Source organism: Tupaia chinensis, unplaced genomic scaffold (genome assembly GCF_000334495.1).
Source record: "Tupaia chinensis unplaced genomic scaffold, TupChi_1.0 Scaffold000057_1, whole genome shotgun sequence".
Taxonomy (NCBI): domain Eukaryota; kingdom Metazoa; phylum Chordata; class Mammalia; order Scandentia; family Tupaiidae; genus Tupaia; species Tupaia belangeri.
This window is the reverse complement of record NW_006159515.1, coordinates 3,717,909-3,736,258: the sequence shown is the minus strand read 5'-3', so window position 1 is coordinate 3,736,258 and position 18,350 is coordinate 3,717,909. Positions and strand designations below refer to the sequence as shown.

Genomic DNA, 18,350 nt, shown 5'->3' with positions numbered 1-18,350 from the left:
TATATATATATATATATATAATCTTTTATGGAGGTTGGGGAAGAGAATCATGTCTTTAAAAATTGTCTCTATTTTTCTTGACATTTCTCCATCTATAATATTTTTAAATTGGCCCAAAGATTATGATTGTAAGAGAGCTCTTTGGAGCTTTATTAGCATTTAAACACCACTAGTTGTTTATAGAAACAGTAGCAGGGGGTCTTGGTTCCTTTTTTCTTTGTCTCCATGTCTTCTTTCTTAATGTTCCAGAACAAGGGTGTGGGAAAAACATGTACATTTTGTAATGAAAGAGAGAGGCCTATGAGTCTTCAAATTATTTTCACTCATTATAGAAAAGTTAGATTATACGATACCATCTGGTATTAAAGGTAATTACCATCTAAAGGAGCTGCGATGTAACTTTGCAGAGCATTCATTACATTGAGGGATTTTACTCAAATCTGGAGCTCTACCAGGTAATACTCTAAAGTACTATCAGATGTTGGTTAATACAATGCGATCGCATCAGCAGAAAACAGGAAAACAGTCCTTCAGTGGTAATTATGTAAAAGCCTGACTGTATAACTGTGCGAGAGAAGAGATAATGAGTACTTCCTGGAAGCGTCTCTTACCTGACTCTACTGAGTGACAACGTGATCAGCTGAAGTCCAGACAACAGCGGATGCTAATGGCGGAGCTCCTGCTAATGGCCTCTTGCTGAGATGAGGAAAAAGCTGCATTTTTATTGTAGTGAATACCCCATTCCTTTGTGAATCAGCCCATCCTGAGTAAATGGATATGGCTCTCTAATAGCAACAGCAGGTTAGTTCTTCCTAATTTTGTTTTATTCATAAAAAATGTTTTCATATGTAGATAAGTAAATACATAGATGGCCAGAACCTCATTGTAGGTTGAAAATAAAAAAAAAGAAAGCTTGAACATCTTTATCTTAGGTGTGTACTGTAAACCAAAAAGAATATTAACTCATGGGTAGGCCTTTAGTGAATCTATTAAAATCTGTCCAAAACCATATATCACTCAACAGGGGTTCATATTTAATAACCCAATTACTGACTCAGAAACATGTAAATTACAATTCAGAGATGCAACTTTTTACTATAATAGAAGCAAAATTTTGCTAATGCTGTACTAATTTTCTTTGAATACATTTTAAATTTTCCTGTTACTTATTACTTTACACTCCAATGACAAGACAGTAAAAGAAAGGCTGTGTTAAAATATCTTCTCATCTCCACAGTTCTGCCGTTCCCAGAGTGTCACGCTTGGAATTGCAGGGTATACAACTTTTTTATGTTGACTTCTTTCACTTAGGAATATGCATTTATGTTTCTTCTATGCCTTTGCATGGTTTGATAGCTCATTTCGTTTTAGCACTGAATAATATTCTACTGCCTGGATGTACCAGAGTTTATTAATGTGTTCACTGACTGCAGGAAATCTTGGTTGCTTCCAAGTTTTGGTAATTGTGAATAAAGCTGCTATAAACTTCTATGCATGTCTATAAGGTATTTATGTATGTACATATATATTGTTGGAGACTGGTTGCCAGGGGCTTAGCAGGATGGGTAGTTGAATAGGCAAAGCGTAGAAGGTTTTCACAGCACTGACACTACTCCGTGTGAATCTGGAATGGTACATACATGTCATGACACATTTATCCAAATCCAAAGAACATACAATACTGGAAGTGAACCCTACAGCAAGCTATGAACTCTGAGTGATGATGATGTATCAATGAAGAATCATCAGTTGTAGCACATAAACCCCTCTGGTGGGAAACTGATAGAGGCTGTACCTGGGTGGGAGTAAGGGAATAGACGGCAAATCTCTAAACCTTCCTTCAGCTTTGCTATGGAAACTAAAGCTACTCTAAAACATAAAAATCTATTAAAAAAAAAACAACTCCTATACTTGTTTGGTAAAATTCATTAGTAGCTCTCCTAGTCCATAACACTATTATAATAATTTTCAGGTTTATCTGTTGGGTTGTTCAAAAAGTCATGAGGTATTTCTGTTTTTCTATGCAAAAATGTGTCATGACTTTTCCGGCAACCCAATACAAATCATACATGACTCATCTTCAAAAAGTTAATGAAGATGTTATTATGAGAAAGCTATATATGGATTTCAGAATTTTTGCACAAAAATAAACTTGTACTTTAATTCCATCTTTCCATGAACTTTCTGAAGCTGCTTTGTAGTCTCTCAGTAAAATACAACATGTTTTTATGACCACAAATCAGGTCAAGTAGGAAAAATACTTTTAGAACATATCTTTTTAGTTCAAGCTAACTATTATTTTACCACCTTAAAATCTTTGCCTCTTTATGTTTTATGTGAATACAAATACCCACAAATTTTATCTCCTTAGTTTACAGTTTTCAGAAAAACTTAATTTTCATCTGTCTACTGAGTTTCTTTATTTCCAATGGTCTTTCAACTCATCAACAAGAGTTTTTAAGTGTCAGGACAATCTTAAGGAAAAATCAACTACACAGCCTCAGTAGAACCTCAGATATTAATACTTATGACATTGTTTCCCAATACTCTCTTTACTTAAATGGGTTACTCTCACCACAGTTGATCATAAAAAAATGTTGCTATCTCAGGATACTGACCCAAATCCTGGGCCTTGAGGGTCTCTGCTTTCTTCCTGTCATCTGCAGGGTTATTCCAGCACCCTGCCCTCCTGCAGCCAGAGCAATCCTTCCCTGAAAAGGGAGCAAATCTCACGTAGAGACCTGTGGGATGCTGGCTCTTCCACAGGTGCTCTCAGTGGTGCTGAGCATATCTCGCTAATCCTGCCCAGAACATAGGAGCTGCAGAGAAATGCCATGACCTTATCCAAAGTTGGCAAACGGTTGTGATAACCTCTGAAACAATCATTTTAAAAGGAAAACTTGCTAAATAGAAAAAGGTAAATGGAGTAAAACACTTGGCAGGTAGAATATGTTATGGAAATATTTCTTGAGTGAATGAATGGCTGTCTTAAGGGCACTTCCTTTCAGCAAGAAAACACAGCAAATATGACTTAAATAAACTTGTACTTTTAAATATGTAGTGATTTTATATATATATATATACACACACACACACACACACACATACACACACACACATATATATGTGTGTGTGTAAGTGTATATAATATACATATTTCAGTAATACATAAACTATGCAGTCAATAAACTGATTAAATTATGAGAAAAAATTATGGATTTCATTAAATATATTTAGGGCATAATGGTTATGTTGGCGTAATGGTTATGTTACTGGACTCTCACATGGCTAACCATGGTTCAAGTTCCAGACCCAGCGGCCTGAAACTCATGCTGGACACATGGCATGTGTGCTCAAAATCTTGAGAGGAGAATGGAGGAGAAGAAATTGCAGCATAGCCATCCCCCTGGGAAGTGATTTCTTACTTTCTGTCTCTCTGTTTCTCTGGCAAGCACCCTATAGCAAAAATCTCTAAATATATTTAACTTCTTTGTAGTAAGTAGTATTCAACTAAACACTATTCTCCAGACTTTCAAAAAATTAAATAAACATGGGTCAGCTCAATGGCCTCGTAGTTACTGCAGTCAGATCCCACATAGCTGACCCTGTGGTTTGGGGATCTGGTGACTTAGGAAACACATGCAGGGTGTGTGTAAGACCAACATCATAAAAGGAGGGAAAAATGGAGGAGAAAAGGCTGTGGGATGCTTTCTCCTCGCTTTGTCTCTGCCTCTCTCTAGTGAGTGCATGCTCCTTCTAGCAAAAATAATAATAAATTAATTAATACAAGAGCATGGCAAAGAATATTGTCATATATTCAAATATCAGAATGTAAATATCATACCAGACAGAGCAGTCAAAAGGTTATAAAAATATTATCCTAGCTAGTGAGATACTCATGGCAAGCCACAAAAGGATGGAACCTTCTAGAATAATGTAAAGTGTTTAATTATCTTACAATAACATTTCTCTATTCATTCAGCCTAGCATGGGAATGATAATGCATTTTTGCTCAATTTCAAGGCTTTGAATTAGAAGAAATCTCAGCAGAGGTAGTGATGCTTTTGAAAGCACATTGCTATTTGTTTTTGATATCATCTGATGCAGAGAAAAGGTCACTGCCTTTTGCAAGAAGCTTTCTTTAGTGGAGCCGAACAATATAGTGTAAGTGAGAACAACTGAGAATTTAATAGCAATCTTGGATTTTATAATTTAGGTAGTGGAACACAATACTCTCTCACAATATGCTTCAGATTAAGTCTTGAAAAAAAAAGAAAAGAAACCAACACAGATACCTCTTTGTGCCAGGCGAATCACCTGTGTTTAAGCACCCATATTCCTATATTCTCCAGTACTATAAAAATGGTCCACAGTTTCCTCTCATGAAAGAGGTCTCAAATACATGAGGACTTCGAAAAGTTTGTAGAAAAATGAAATTAAAGTGCCAGTTTATTTTAGTGGAAAATTTTTGAAATCCATGCAGAGCTTTTTCAGAACACACATCTTCGTTAACTTTTCGAAGACTCCCTTGTAGTTCCAGAAAGTCATTTCTATTTCTGAAAATACCAATTAATTTTTTTAAATATCATAAATACAATTTATTAAAAGATGATGAAGTGTAGAAATGGGTGACTCTACTGATGAGTCACATAGCCCAGACTCCAGGGCCCTTTCTTACTGAAAGCCTGTCTCTTTCTGGGCTGGTATTTCCTGTTCATAGTAATGTATACAGCAGATGTTGTGCTGGGATAATGTGGATCCTGTTTCAAGTGGAAGGATATTTGAAAACGTGGGCCTCCTGAGAACTGAGACCACCAGCAGCCCTCCAGCGTAATTCCCGGGACCAAGAACGAAGGCCGGTACACCTACATGGCGAGCCTTGTCCAGGAAGACACGGCTGTGAACCAGTCAGAATTTCCCTGTTAGCTCTGGTAAAGGTAAACTTGGGAACGTCCCTCAGATTGACTTATCAAATGCTGGACCAGGCCTTTTCTCCAAATGACATGTTACTCCACTGGTCAAACAAGTCACTGAAAAATAATTGGTGTTCATCAAGAGTCTTACCAAGACTGCCCAGTGGGGGCTGTCAATCCCAAACTTTTTTTTTTTTTTTTTATGCTGTTTCTCAAAATCAGTTGTATTTATTTTTTAAAGGTAATACACATAGATGTTTAAAAATTCAAAAGGCACAAAAGAAAAAAAAAATTCCATGAGTGAAGATGGCAGAATAAATTTACCTTTATTCTCCCTCTTCTCTAAAATCACCCAAACCAAGAAGGAAGAGAGGAAAACAGGAGGGCAAACTCCAAGTACCTGATAACTTAAATGCTGACCCACGTGGGCGGGATGCACACTGGAGGCAGTGGACGAGTCCCCAGCCACAGCGAGGTACTCTCCTGAGCAGCAACTGCTACCTGAACCCAACAGGCACCTGTTACCTGTGGAGTATCTTGGGTAGCTCTAAAGTCATATCAAGAAGCCTGCCCAATTTCAGAAACTGAAAGACTGTAAAATGAAAAAGCAACTGTGGATACTAGAGAAAGTGTGGGAGGATGGTGGGAAATGGAGGAGGGTGAGAAGAAGGGAACCAAGGGGGAAAAGAAGCAAAACTAAATGGAAAATGATCTGTTGATGATAATGTGTATGATAATATCATTTTTTTTTTGAGAGGTTTTCGCTATAGGGCGTGTGCGCTCGCCAGACAGACAGAGAGAGACAGAGAGACAGAAAGCGAGAAATCACCCCCCAGGGGGGATGGCCACGCCGCAATCCCTTCTCCTCCATTCTCCCCTCGGGATCTTGGGCACGCACGCACACGTGCCCTGCGTGAGTTTTAAGCCACCGGGTCCGGGATGCGAATCGTGGTCGACTACGTGGGAGTCCAGCGACATAGCCATTACGCTAACTGCTGGTCCCAGTATCTTTAACTGGGCTAATGTATAGTGTATTCACTCTGGGAAAATTCATTTCACAAACTATAATGATATCCAGTGATGTAATGTGTGTGTGTGTGTGTGTGTGTGTGTGTGTGTGTGTATAATTCTGCCTAATCTAATTAGATCTACATCCTACTATGGGAAACCACAATATGCTGTCTCAAAAAGACACCACATTAGCAAATGTCTGGAAGACTACTCTTAGGGGCTTTTGAAAAGAAACGTGTATCAATAAAGTAAGCAGCAAATGCAAACAGGTGTTGGCTGATGTTTTCTTTTTGCCCAAGGTGTGTGTGTGTGGGACAAACAAAAAACACAGGAAGGAGGAATTAGAAGTCAGACACCTGGTCCAGAAAAACAAGGCAACCTTCACATCTGCTCTCCTCACCCTTTCATCGCTTAACCCCAAGTCACTTTTCTGGTGTAAAACTTCCAGTTACCCTTCTCTGAGTCTCATATTTTGTATAATAACATAATATACAATAACATAATATACTATTGTATGCTTTCTTTTCCTGTTAATTGGTTGGTCAGCTTACTTCATGGACTGAAGATTATCAAAACTTCGAAAGAAAAGAAAAAAAACATAAAACTTCACTACATACACATATTTAAGCCCAAATCCCAAGCCTTATAAGCTTCCACCCACTGACTCATCCTTTCTGAGGTCTCGTGAAGACAGTTGAAGTCCTCATCTCCTTTACGGGACTAAGTATTAAATATCACTGTGCTTCATAAATAGGGTACTTCCCTCAGGTACCCTTTTTGGATAGTCTGTTCCATGAAGGCAGATGAGAAAAATGAGGGTATGATCAGTGAGCTGCTCAAGGTTATAGAATAGCTGAGCCTCACTCCATTCCAGGCATTGCAACATCCAAGTCCAATGTAACTGGAGACCATTTCTTCCAATCTTCCACTGCATAGAGGAGAGAACTGAAAATTTGAGTAAATGACCTGCTCACATAACAGGTTTCTAGACCCCTGACATCACAGAGTTGCTTTGTTTTATTTTCCCTGAATATGTATTTTACAGTTCATTTATTTATTTCTTCCCTGAGACAGATTAGAAGAGAGGCACACAGTGAATTACCCAACCCGCTCACCTACGCAGCCAGTCAGAGTGGATTACAGGCATACACACACTTGGCATGTTCAAGAAGGTCCTGGGATGTGAACCAGGGACCTTCCCATGTGGGTCCAGTTGTGTTGCTCTGCACCATTATCTGGCTTCTTATCATTTTTTGAAAGTTATTTTCAAGACGCTAATATTTCATTTCTTCCTCTTACATCACATCGGACTTACAGCTTATATGATTTACCTCTGTACCCCAGTCAGGACCAATGCCAGACTATAATAAATTCACAAAGATTATTCAGCTCAGGTGTTTTATTTTTCATGCCTCTCTGTACTTCTTTCCTGCTCCCTGGTGAGGACCCTCTCAAGTGAGACCAAAGATAATAATTTGATAAAAACATAAAACCTAGGGAAGTCAAGAGTAACAGTCACTAAACTAACAGTCTGCACTGGACTTCTTTTATTTACTTATTTATTATCCTAAATGAGAAAGGGGAAGAGAGAAAGAGTGAGAGAGAGAGAGAGTGAGAATGAGAGCAAGAGAGAGAAAGAATGAAAAGGAGAGAGAGAGAGAGGCAGAGATAGGAATTTTTGAGTTTTGCTGTGTAGTTATCCTCCTACTGGGACTTCCCAATTACCTCGGATCATGGTAGCATACAACTGTGCCCAGTATGTTCAAGTAAGACAGGGAACCAAATCTGGGCCTTCCATATGGTTTCCATCCTCCCGAGTAGTGATGCTATCTGTGAACCACCAGGGCTGGTCATGTATGAGTGTGAAGGCAGACTCATCTATCAGAGATTGAATTTGAATCTCCTTGTGTTAAAGCTTTTTCTCTCTTTAAAATTCTTTCAAAAGGCAAATAGCCCTGGGAGAGGCCACTTCTAAGTTATCCGGAACCCTGGCAGAGTTTAATTAACAGAGAGAAAGGTGAAAGTCTGAGGGAGGAAAGCCTCTAGAGGGATTAAGAAGACAGGTTGAGTGGTGAAAAACATTTTCTGCTTCGCAATTTTGAGGAAGGTTATTTGAATCAATTGCCCTGAGTCTCCTGTAAATATTTTCCTTTTCTCTCTTTTAAATTTCTTTTTTTTCTTCTCTTCTTTTTCTTTTTAGTTGTTTTTGTTCCTTGGAAAATAACATAGAGTAATGTTCAGAAACCCATAGACATGGACCAAATCTATCCTTGGTCTTTTAACTAAATGGATTACATTATAATGCAGGTAACATTTTATTTTTATTATTTTTATTACTGTTACTACAATCACTAGTTGTTTTTTTGTTGTTGTTGTTGCCAGAGGGCATATGTACTTGCCAGAGAGATAGAGAGCGAGAGTGAGAAAGAGAGAGAAAGTGGCATCTCAGTGGGATGTGTTCACGCCACAATCATTTTCCTTTCACTTCTGCATCCTGTCAAGATCATGGATGAGCATGCACACAAACCTCGTGTGGTTTTCAAGCCACTGGGGCCAGAATTCAAACCTTGTGTGGAAGCACCAATGAGGACACCATTTTTAGAGAAGAATAAAGCTAAATAAATGGCTTTTCAAAATAACAAATTTGTACAACAAACAGCAATCAAAAGTTGTTTTGTTTCTTTCCTGAGGTTCACAAGGTAACAGGGTGAGGTTACACTAAGGCTCTCCCTCTCATTCCATAGTACACTGGTCCTGTAGTAAAACGCTATACAATCCACATGGTTGTTGGGTCCCTATTTCCTGAAGGTCCTAACTTTTTTGCTCATATCTATCATATATATATGTGTATATATATATATAAAATCTACTTTCTGTCCACGTATATATATATATATATATAATTTACTTTCTGTCCAAATAAAAATCGACACTGAATTTCCCCTGGCTATGTGAAGTAGCAGGAAAGGATGTGATGTCTAGCGTTATTGTGTACGTGCTTGAACACAATTCTGAGAAAACACCAGAGAGTGTCATCCATCCAATTCATTCCATCTTATGACATGGTGCCCCTATTAAGTCAGTTTTCATTGGCAAACCAATCAGCTGAATCTGTCAGAAAAGTCTAAGTTTATTTTTCAATTTAAATAACATGTGAACACATGCCCTTGTGACAACCACATTATTTCTAAGGCCTAACTCTAAGGTAGATGAACTCTTAAAAGGAGACTTTCCAAAAATGTGCCACCTAGGTTAACAGTAAGGTGCTGTCCATGAAGCCTTCCCAGTGGACAACGCCAGCAGAGGAAAATCCCTGTGTAGCAGCCCAGAGGATTTTACAGCACTGATCAACACGAACCGGGCTTTCCAGATGGATAAGTTTCACTTTTCTTTTGTAAATTGAGAGAGGGGTAGAGAAGGAAAAAAGGATAGAAAAGGAAAAATGGCAGATCTAATTTTTTCTTTATTTATAATGATAGAGCATATGTATGTGCATTTGTGTACTGGGGGTACATGCCACAGGGTCTGGTGACACTGAAATCCCCTTCCTCCAGTCTTCCAGCCTATCAGCTCTTGGGCACTTATGTGCTTGCCTGGCTCTTTCAGACTGACAAGGCGGGGGATTCAAACCACAGTCACCATGTGGGATACAGCTTCTCTTGAGCAGTGCATTACCACTGCACCACAGAGCTGACCCAAGCAGTAGATAATTTTTTTTTTTTAAAGAGATATGTTTGCTATAGGGCATGTGTACTCACTAGAAGACAGAGAGAGACAAAGAGACAGGAAGCAAGACATCACCCTCCGGGAGGAATGGCCATGACAAAATCGCTTCTCCTCCATCCTCCTCTTAAGATTTTGGGCAAACACACACATGCACTTAATGTGAGGCTTAAGCCACTGGGTCCAGGACTCAAACTGTGGTCGACTACATGGGAGTCCAGCAACATAACCATTGTACCATCTGTGGTCCCTGGTAGATCAGTTTTAAAAAAGAGTTCATTGGGAAGAGAGGCCTGTTAATTTCTTCCTTACAAGTATCCAGTTCCACCTTTGCCTTAGGACGTCTCTGAATCCCTGAGGGCACACTCACACTTGCGGGAAGGCAGCTGTTTGGAACAGATGAGTCAGGTCATTTGGTTCCAGGTAGATTCTCAAGACAGACTCAAAGTATTACAATTCCCTTCTGTGTGGTTTCTGGGTTGAGGGAGAATTTCTGAATGACTCAACCATGAGCTTTTGTAGTATAGTCACTGCTTGAGTGATGACACTGAAGGACCACCTGGTGTTCTGGGCCAGTCTCATGGTGTGACTGGGTGGTGCAGCCAGGATGGAGACATTACCGAGTTGGAGGAAACCCTAAGTCGGGATGCAGGCTGTCTATTTCAGCAAGACTTTTATGTTTATCTCATATTTTGTGTGATAATATTCAAGCCTCAGCAATATTTATCCTCCTCTTGTAAGAGCTATTCCAACATATGCTCAACTCTACCTCTGAAAGTCAGCCAATACAAAACATGAAATACCATCTTGATTACTTAGAACTTTTCTCACACAAATTTCAGATCATGTTATAAAGTAAAAAATTAGTTTTTCAAATCATATATAACTCATTTCTTTTCCTCATTGCAATTTTCTAAGCTATAATAATGTATGTCCTGGGGAAAATGCTTTAATGACCATTCCTACTAATGAATTTTGTAGATGAGAGTCTAACTCCTTCCACTTACCACAACTCTGGAGAGAACTTCCTAGTAAGAATTTGTCCATTTGCCTTGTTAACCCCTCATACCTCCAGTTCCCAATAGTAAGTTGTGTTGGTAACATAAGTCTATATGATATAGGCATCAATAAATGATATTCCAGATGTTTATGCATCTTTATACCAATCATGTTACTCCAGAATGTAGAGATTATAGAATATTCAGGAATGTGTAGCTTAATTTTCTTTACTGATTTCTGATTTCAAAGCATATTTTTGAGAGTAACATTAAAGTGATATGTTTTCATGAGCATTCTAAGATGGATATGCTTTTAATTTTTAACAGATTTCTACTAAATTTATTTTTAATAAATTAATGAATATAATTACTTCTAAAAAATTACTCTAACCATTTTTCCTTTTTCTTCTTTTTAAAATTTATCTGAGGGTATATGTGTTTGTTAGAGAGAGAGAAAGAGACATGGGGGGAGAAAGCATCTCCCTCACCTCGTTCCATATGGAATGATCATGATCAAGCTGCAGTCCTTTCACCTCCATTTTTATATCTGTTGAGATTTTGGGCACACATGCACATGTGCCTGGTGTTTCTCAAGCCACAGATACAGGACTCAGACCACGCAGTCTGCCATGTGGGATCCAGTTTCCTTAGCTACTAGGCCCATGGGACTGGCTGGTCACTTGTCATTAGATATCACAAAAGTCATGAAACTGTTAAGAATAACAGTAAACTATTTTTACCTTTTTGTCAATGTTTATACTTTTTTATATTTAAATACATAAAATGAAAATAGATGGCCTACTGAGCCAATAAAATATCACTTTTCAGCAAAGATACTGATATCCTTGATATTATTTATAAGTACATAGATACTAATATCAACTTTCTAGAAAGTATGTTGATTAGTTCATTTAAGAAGTGAAAAAGCTCCTATTTTGCTCAATATAATCTTACTTGTGTTTAAGTATACATCAATGTTTGTTGGTGTTACCTTAAGATTTTAGTGACTGCCGTCTCCTTTTCCAGAAGATTCCTTGCCCTGATGCTGAAAACAGACTTGCGAAGCTGAAAATCATGAGTATAACTTTAGTTTTAGGAGGTAAAGGAATGATGCACTGACAAATCATTAAATATATGACATTATTAAAACGTTCAACGTGAATATTTCTCTCAAAAGCATCACCATATGTCTATTATATTCTTTTCTATTTCAATTTTTATCCAGGGGAAACTGCAAATAAACTTGTGGGGCTCTGTATCACAGTTACGAGGTGAAGTATCCCTCATAATAATGTTGTCTTTCACCTGAATAGGTCTTCAGCTCCTAATGAATTTGACGTTTTTTTTAAATAATGATTTAATTTTATTATGATTTTAATTTGACCAGAGAAAGGCAGAGAAAGAAAGAGAAAGCAAGCCATCAGGTTTAGGATTTAAACTACGGTCAGCCACGTGACCATCACCTTAACTACCATGCCACCTGATGGCACCATGCATTTGACATTGAAGCTAACGTTGGACTACGCATTAACCACTGTGTAGTAAAATGTTCTCTAACACACGCTACATCTGCGTGAAAGTTCTTGGCCTAGACCCAACAGTATTTGAACAGTGAGGTTAGGCTTGTTAGTTGCTGCAGACAGATTGGTGACAGGTGTATAAGGAGCTGAACTAGGAAGAGAAGGGCAGAGAGAGAACAGGTAGTGCATCATTGTGGGGAGGTTCACGATGACAACTATTAAGCAGTGTGTAACTCAGGAGTCAGATGGAAGACAGTAATTGGAGAACGGCTCTGCCATTCTGATCAAAATATCAGATGTTCTGAACACCTGGCACACTAATATGACATTGGAGACTTAGGGTAAATAGGAACCAGAGTTTTTGGTTCACAGAACTGAATAGCTCATTAGGAAGCCAAGGTGAGATACGTGAGACCATCAGTGACAAGAATAACACAAGTGCTGGTGAAGTGCTGGATGTGTGTGGTAGAGAGGATGGAAAGGGCCGTAGCACGTTAGTTGGGGAGGACGTTGCGTCTGGAATAGTTAACAGACTTCACTGAAGATGTGAGAGATGTATTAGGCCCTGAAGGATGGTTAAGATTTCTCTAGGCAAAAGCTACATTGAGTGAAGGACTGAAGCTGGGAATATGTGCATAGGGATTGTGAATTCAGTGCCAACTAACTGAGTAAGTGTGGCGCTATTGGGTCTTTAAGCTAGGCAAGTGGAGGAAAGACTTCAAGGCATACTGAGTTCCAAACAAAGTTCAGGGAGGAGAAAAGCAGAAGTCAGAAAACTCTGCATCCAGGAAAAATAGACCACCTGTCTTTCTTCCAGCAAAGGATAGGTCAATTGAGGTACAAAGCCACAGAACGCCAATCTACAAACAAATCTATAAACAAACGCTGTAACGTCAACCACTGTGTCCACATGGCCACGGCTGGAAAAGAACCCAAGTCACAGATTGGTAGTTTTAGCTACAACTCACAGACAAGATGGCATCATAATTAGCAATACAGTTTTCATGTTTCACAGCAGGTCTGAAATAAAGAGCAGACTTACGGAACCTACTGGCAGTTCCCCCATGTGAGGAAAGAGGGCACATTCATTGTTGTTTTTTTTTTTTTTTTCAATAATGAAAAACTGAATTTTTCTCATTATTCACTAGAACTCATAGGAGAATAAATTAGTGTGTGGACAGGGAGACATGCGTGGATGATTTTATTCAGAAATTACACTTTCTTGGTAGCGTATGAAAAGCAATTTACAATGACGTATTGTGAAACTTTCTCACATCTTTTCCCCTCTCCTAAAGAGGTGACTTTTGACACTGATCCATGTCACTGGGTTGACAGCATGTCTCAGGGATGTTGTGTAGACTGACTTTCAGAGACAGAAGACTTAGCTGGGGTCCCACTATGATGGAGTGTCCACTCTTTTGATACCTAGGAACACACAGTCACTGGACAGACCCAGGCTGCGGAGACCCCTTGAAAGCACGTTTTAGGAAAAGACGAAAAGACTGCAGATACCACATTTTCAAAGGACAGTGACGTGTCTTAGTTATCTTTCCTGGAGCGTAAGGCGGCAGTCTAAATTCTACTACCTACGTACTGTCCTGTGATTGAGCAGGTGACACTGAAAACATACCCTTCATGTCAGCAAAACCCTCTGAGATGAAACCTAATGTATTATGTCATATATGACTTCTGTACTATGACACTTAAGATTACTAAAAGCTACCAAATCTCCTTTATTCTGAATTGAAATAACTAAAACAAAATACACTAACTACATATCTGTGCAAAAGAGGAGTACTTGAGGACTTCTTTTTATAACTGCCAGAAGAAGCGGAAAAATAAATATTGTAATAGAAGAACTTCAGATTCAGCTTTGGCATGTTCTAGAAAGAAAAAGGACATGCACGCAACACATATACTCACATATGCACACACACAGACACAAACACACATACAAGAGGACTTCTGGGAACAGCAGATGGCGTAATGGTGCTGTCTTTGGATTCCCACATGGCCAAATGGGGTTCAAGTCCCAGAAATCGTGGCTTGAATCTCAGGCCAGGCATGTGTGCATGTGCGCCCAAGAGGAGAATGGAGGAGATGGGACTGCGGCATGGCCATCACTTTCTCTGATGAGCACATGTGCCCTATAGCAAAAATTTCTCTCTCAAAAGAAACAAAACAAAACAAAAAACAACAACAACAACAACAAAAACTTCAGAATATTCTAAAATGGAATTAAACTATGAGTTTATTTTTGTGGAAAATAGTTTCTGAAATCCATGTATAGTTTTTTCATAATATGAATTTTCCATTAATTTTCTGTATATATAGCATACACACACATTTGATATTTTAGATTTGTATTTCGATAGTTATATATTTTACCTGTCCTCTTTTACATATGTAGGAAAGGTCTATAGTGATTATGTAGTTATACGCTCAGTTCTTGTTTCCACAGTAAAGCCTTTCATATTTCTTTTAGCAAGGACATTCTCAGACTCTCAGACCGCTGGTCCTGAAGAGCTCAGAGCTACGCTGCTCTGCGGTGCCCTCTTCTGGCTCCAAAAGATACTAACAGTCACCTGCAATAATTATCAAAGTACCTAGGTAATACACACAGATCCACCTCTTGATTCTAAAATTAGAGTTATGACAGGGGGCAGTAATTGCTCATTCTGGATCTAAACATCTCATAGAAGTAGTAATTAAAAAGAAGGGTACAGGTGACACATTTACAGAGAGTTTGCATTGAAAAGAATCCGTTTTCAACACAGTTTGTGTTGAAAACACCATTTTTTTTGTGTGTGTGGCTTATTTTGTTTGTAAACCATGAATGTTCAGTTCATCAGGTAATTATTCATCGACTGAATTAATGATCAAGAACAGATAAATTAAATTTAAGTGTTCAAACAATACAGAGACTTTTTAAAGTCTTAAAATTTTATTTTATAGGATGTTTTCAAATTTGTGCACTTTAACATGGAATTCATGGTCCTGTATTCTTTAGTTATCCAATGATAAAATTAACATAGAAAAGGCAGTATTTTTTATGTCTTTCAAACTATAAATCCCGCCCCCCCCCCCCCCGCCATTTTTTATCCCTAACAGTTGAGGAACTCAAGCTATCTCACCTGCTGTTTTGGGCAGTCTGGATTTTGTTGAATTCACACCGATGGTGCAGTTGAACTCATTCCTGTCCTCTGTATCCCCCATATTGGAAGCTGGTTCCTGGGACACATTCAGATCTGACCCCTTTGGGGAAGCCATAGATGGTGTCATACATTTATGCCTGGGTATCTTTCTTATTATGAAGTTAATAGTACTAATGTTCATTTGTTCAGATCTACTGGTTCATCCTATGTGCAAAATTGTCATTTCTTTTTCATTTATCAGTTGTAATACCCTTTTTACAGTGCGGTACTTTCTCTCTTGTATAATTTGATTATCCAGTGGTACAATGAATACAGAAAAGGCAAGAGTCATTCTCCGCCTTTATTTACTAGTTTTCATATAGTTTAAATGGTTTTCTTTTATTTGTTTATTTATTTATTTATTTATTTATTTATTTATTTATTTGTTTGTTTGTTTGTTAATGGGTGTGTACACTTGTCTGAGAGAGACAGAGAAAGAGAGGGAAGGTGAGAAATCACTCCCCCAGAGGTAATGGCCACACCATAGTCCCTTCTCCTCCTGGGATTTTGGGCAAGCATGCACACATGCCTGGAGTATTTTTCAGGCTACCAGATCTGGGGTGCAAAGGAGGGAGCCAGCCTTGTGGGATCCAGCCCATTAACCCTCACACCACCTGCTGGCCCTGATTTTCTATCATCTTTTTAAGGTGACCAATTATTATTTTTAAATGTCATTATGAAGGCAAAATTTAAACATATGTGATGGATTTCAGTCTACTGCAATTATTCATATCGCAGGCCAAATGATCCCAGCTGTGCTCACTGGGAGTGTTTTCCAAACCAGTCCATAGGTTCTTTTGACACGAGCCTACATGTCTTTGGCAAAGCTTCCTTGTTTTCAGGTATGATCAGATGCTTGATCGTGTACATTCCCTATTCCAAATCAGCCACTGTCTCCAAGAAACTGTGGTTTATTTCGTTGGGGTTAAATTAAAGCTTATTTCATTTAATTATGGTGTTCCAACGTAACCTAAACTCCAGAGATGCTCATTGCTATTGAGTGGTCCACTGTTTGAAGGACTTTGCAGTTTATCCTGATATTTTCCATTTACATTCAGAACCAGAGTTTTTACCTAAGCTCTCCCAGCTGGCCTCTGCAGCTCTCCAAGCTCCCCACATTCATCCTTTGAAACTCTTGAGTATCAAGGGACAAAACGGGTGACAGAATTGACTACCTTGTGATTATTGATCAGTTTTATTTCACGTTTCGTAGACGGTCTCAAAATAGTAATGTCTAACATGACCATCACAACCAGTGAATATTTAAATAGTATTTGAGTATATTCTTTCCATTTTCCTCCTCATTTGTATATTTCTACTATCCACATATTACCATAGCAAATAGCTGTTACATATTTCATGCTTCATTTTAATTCGCATGTGGTTTTAACTCTTACAGAACAATGCCTACCGCTAGTTTCTATGCCATTATCTGAAAACCACTTTTGAAGTTCATTTTGGTTGTCTGAAGCATGTTTTTTTTTTCCAGTAGTTTAAAGGCTCATGGGAATAATATTCCTTGTATCTGATTTTATTTATATTCTTAGATCTTTGTAACAATTTTTCTGGTTCTTTTAAATTTGAAAGTCAGTTTTCTACATGTAAAATGGCTGGCTCCCATATTTTTTTTCCAGGGTGTACTACATATGTTACCCTATTCTGGCATCAAGAGTTGCTGCTGGAAAGTCTGTTAATAAGTTCTTTATTTTATAAAGTGGTTCTTCCTTATCTATCTATATACTTTTATCTAAAGTCCTGCAATTTGTTTGACGTATATCTTGATTTTGACCTTTGAAGGCTGATATTTTCAGGTATTTGGTGTGTGCTTTCAATATGTGGTCTTGAATCTTTTTTCAGAGACGTTTACTTGTTCGGTTCATCTGTTCTTTTGCTGTGGTTTTCTTCTTCAGAGGCTCTTATGATGCAGGCTTTGGACTTTCTTCTATTTGTTTTTTCTTTTTCTTTCTTTTCTTTTGTAAATCATTTTCATCTTTCTTCATTTCTTTTTGAATTTTAAAATTTAATAGAAATTTTAAAATTCTATTTAAAATTTCTATCAAAATACTTTTCTTCACTTTCTATTTCTCTTAAGGTATCATCTGATCTATCTAATCCCTTCATAGTCCTTCTAGTTGAGTTTTCAATTACTTTTATTTATAACTGTTTCTTTCTGAGTTTTCTAATTTTTATTTATGTTGCTATTTCAACTTTCTTAAAAAGTTTATTTCCTTCATGAGAGGACAGAGACAGAGAGACAAAGACAGAGAGACAGCACTCCCAACAGTGGTTTGGTGGTGTAATCCTTTCCTCAACTCAGCCGGCCCCAGAGTTCAGCACACGAGTGTCTGGTGCCTTCAGTAAGGTCTCTAAACTTGAACCTGGAACATTCCAGTGTGGATCAACTTCACAGAATTGTGTTTTATCACTGCATCATAATCTAGCCCTCATCAACCTTATGTAATTTTTATTGTCTTTTAACTCATTTTAAAGTGATGTACTGCAGTTTATAGGCATGTCTTTGTGGCAATGCTTTTGCTGTCCACAGATACAGTATTTTGTATATATATATTTTTAAATTATTACGAAAGTAACAGCATTTGTAGGGAATTTTTTTTAGAGAGATTTTTGTTATAGGGCGTGTGTGCTCACCAGAGAGACAGAAAGTGAGAAATCACTCCCCAAGGGGCTAGCCACACTGCAATCACTTCTTCATTCTCTCAGAATTTTGGGCATGTACACACACATGCTCAGCATGAGTTTTAAGCTGCAGGGTCCAGGACTTGAACTGCGGTTGACTAAGTGGGATTCCAGTGACGTAATCATTACGCCACCTGCTGGTCCCCTTTATAGGGAATTTAACCTTGAGGATGTTCTCTTGCTCATTTTAATGCAAAATTAGTCTTCCTAAACAGTTCAGTACTTCTCTTCTGACTTCAGGAGCTGCTTCTTCTTCTTCTTCTTCTTCTTCTTCTTCTTCTTCTTTTTTTTTTT

At 38.2% G+C, this 18,350-nt stretch overlaps 1 protein-coding gene across 1 annotated transcript in view; it reads right to left on the bottom strand.

The window, feature by feature from the left end:
* NALCN (sodium leak channel, non-selective) overlaps positions 1 to 18,350 on the bottom strand; it is a 351,304-nt gene that overhangs the window by 72,377 nt on the left and 260,577 nt on the right. The window contains exon 17 of the mRNA XM_006141515.2: positions 11,637 to 11,710. Within this exon, the coding sequence (XP_006141577.1) occupies positions 11,637 to 11,710 (74 nt within the window). The remainder of the gene's footprint in view (positions 1 to 11,636; positions 11,711 to 18,350) is intronic.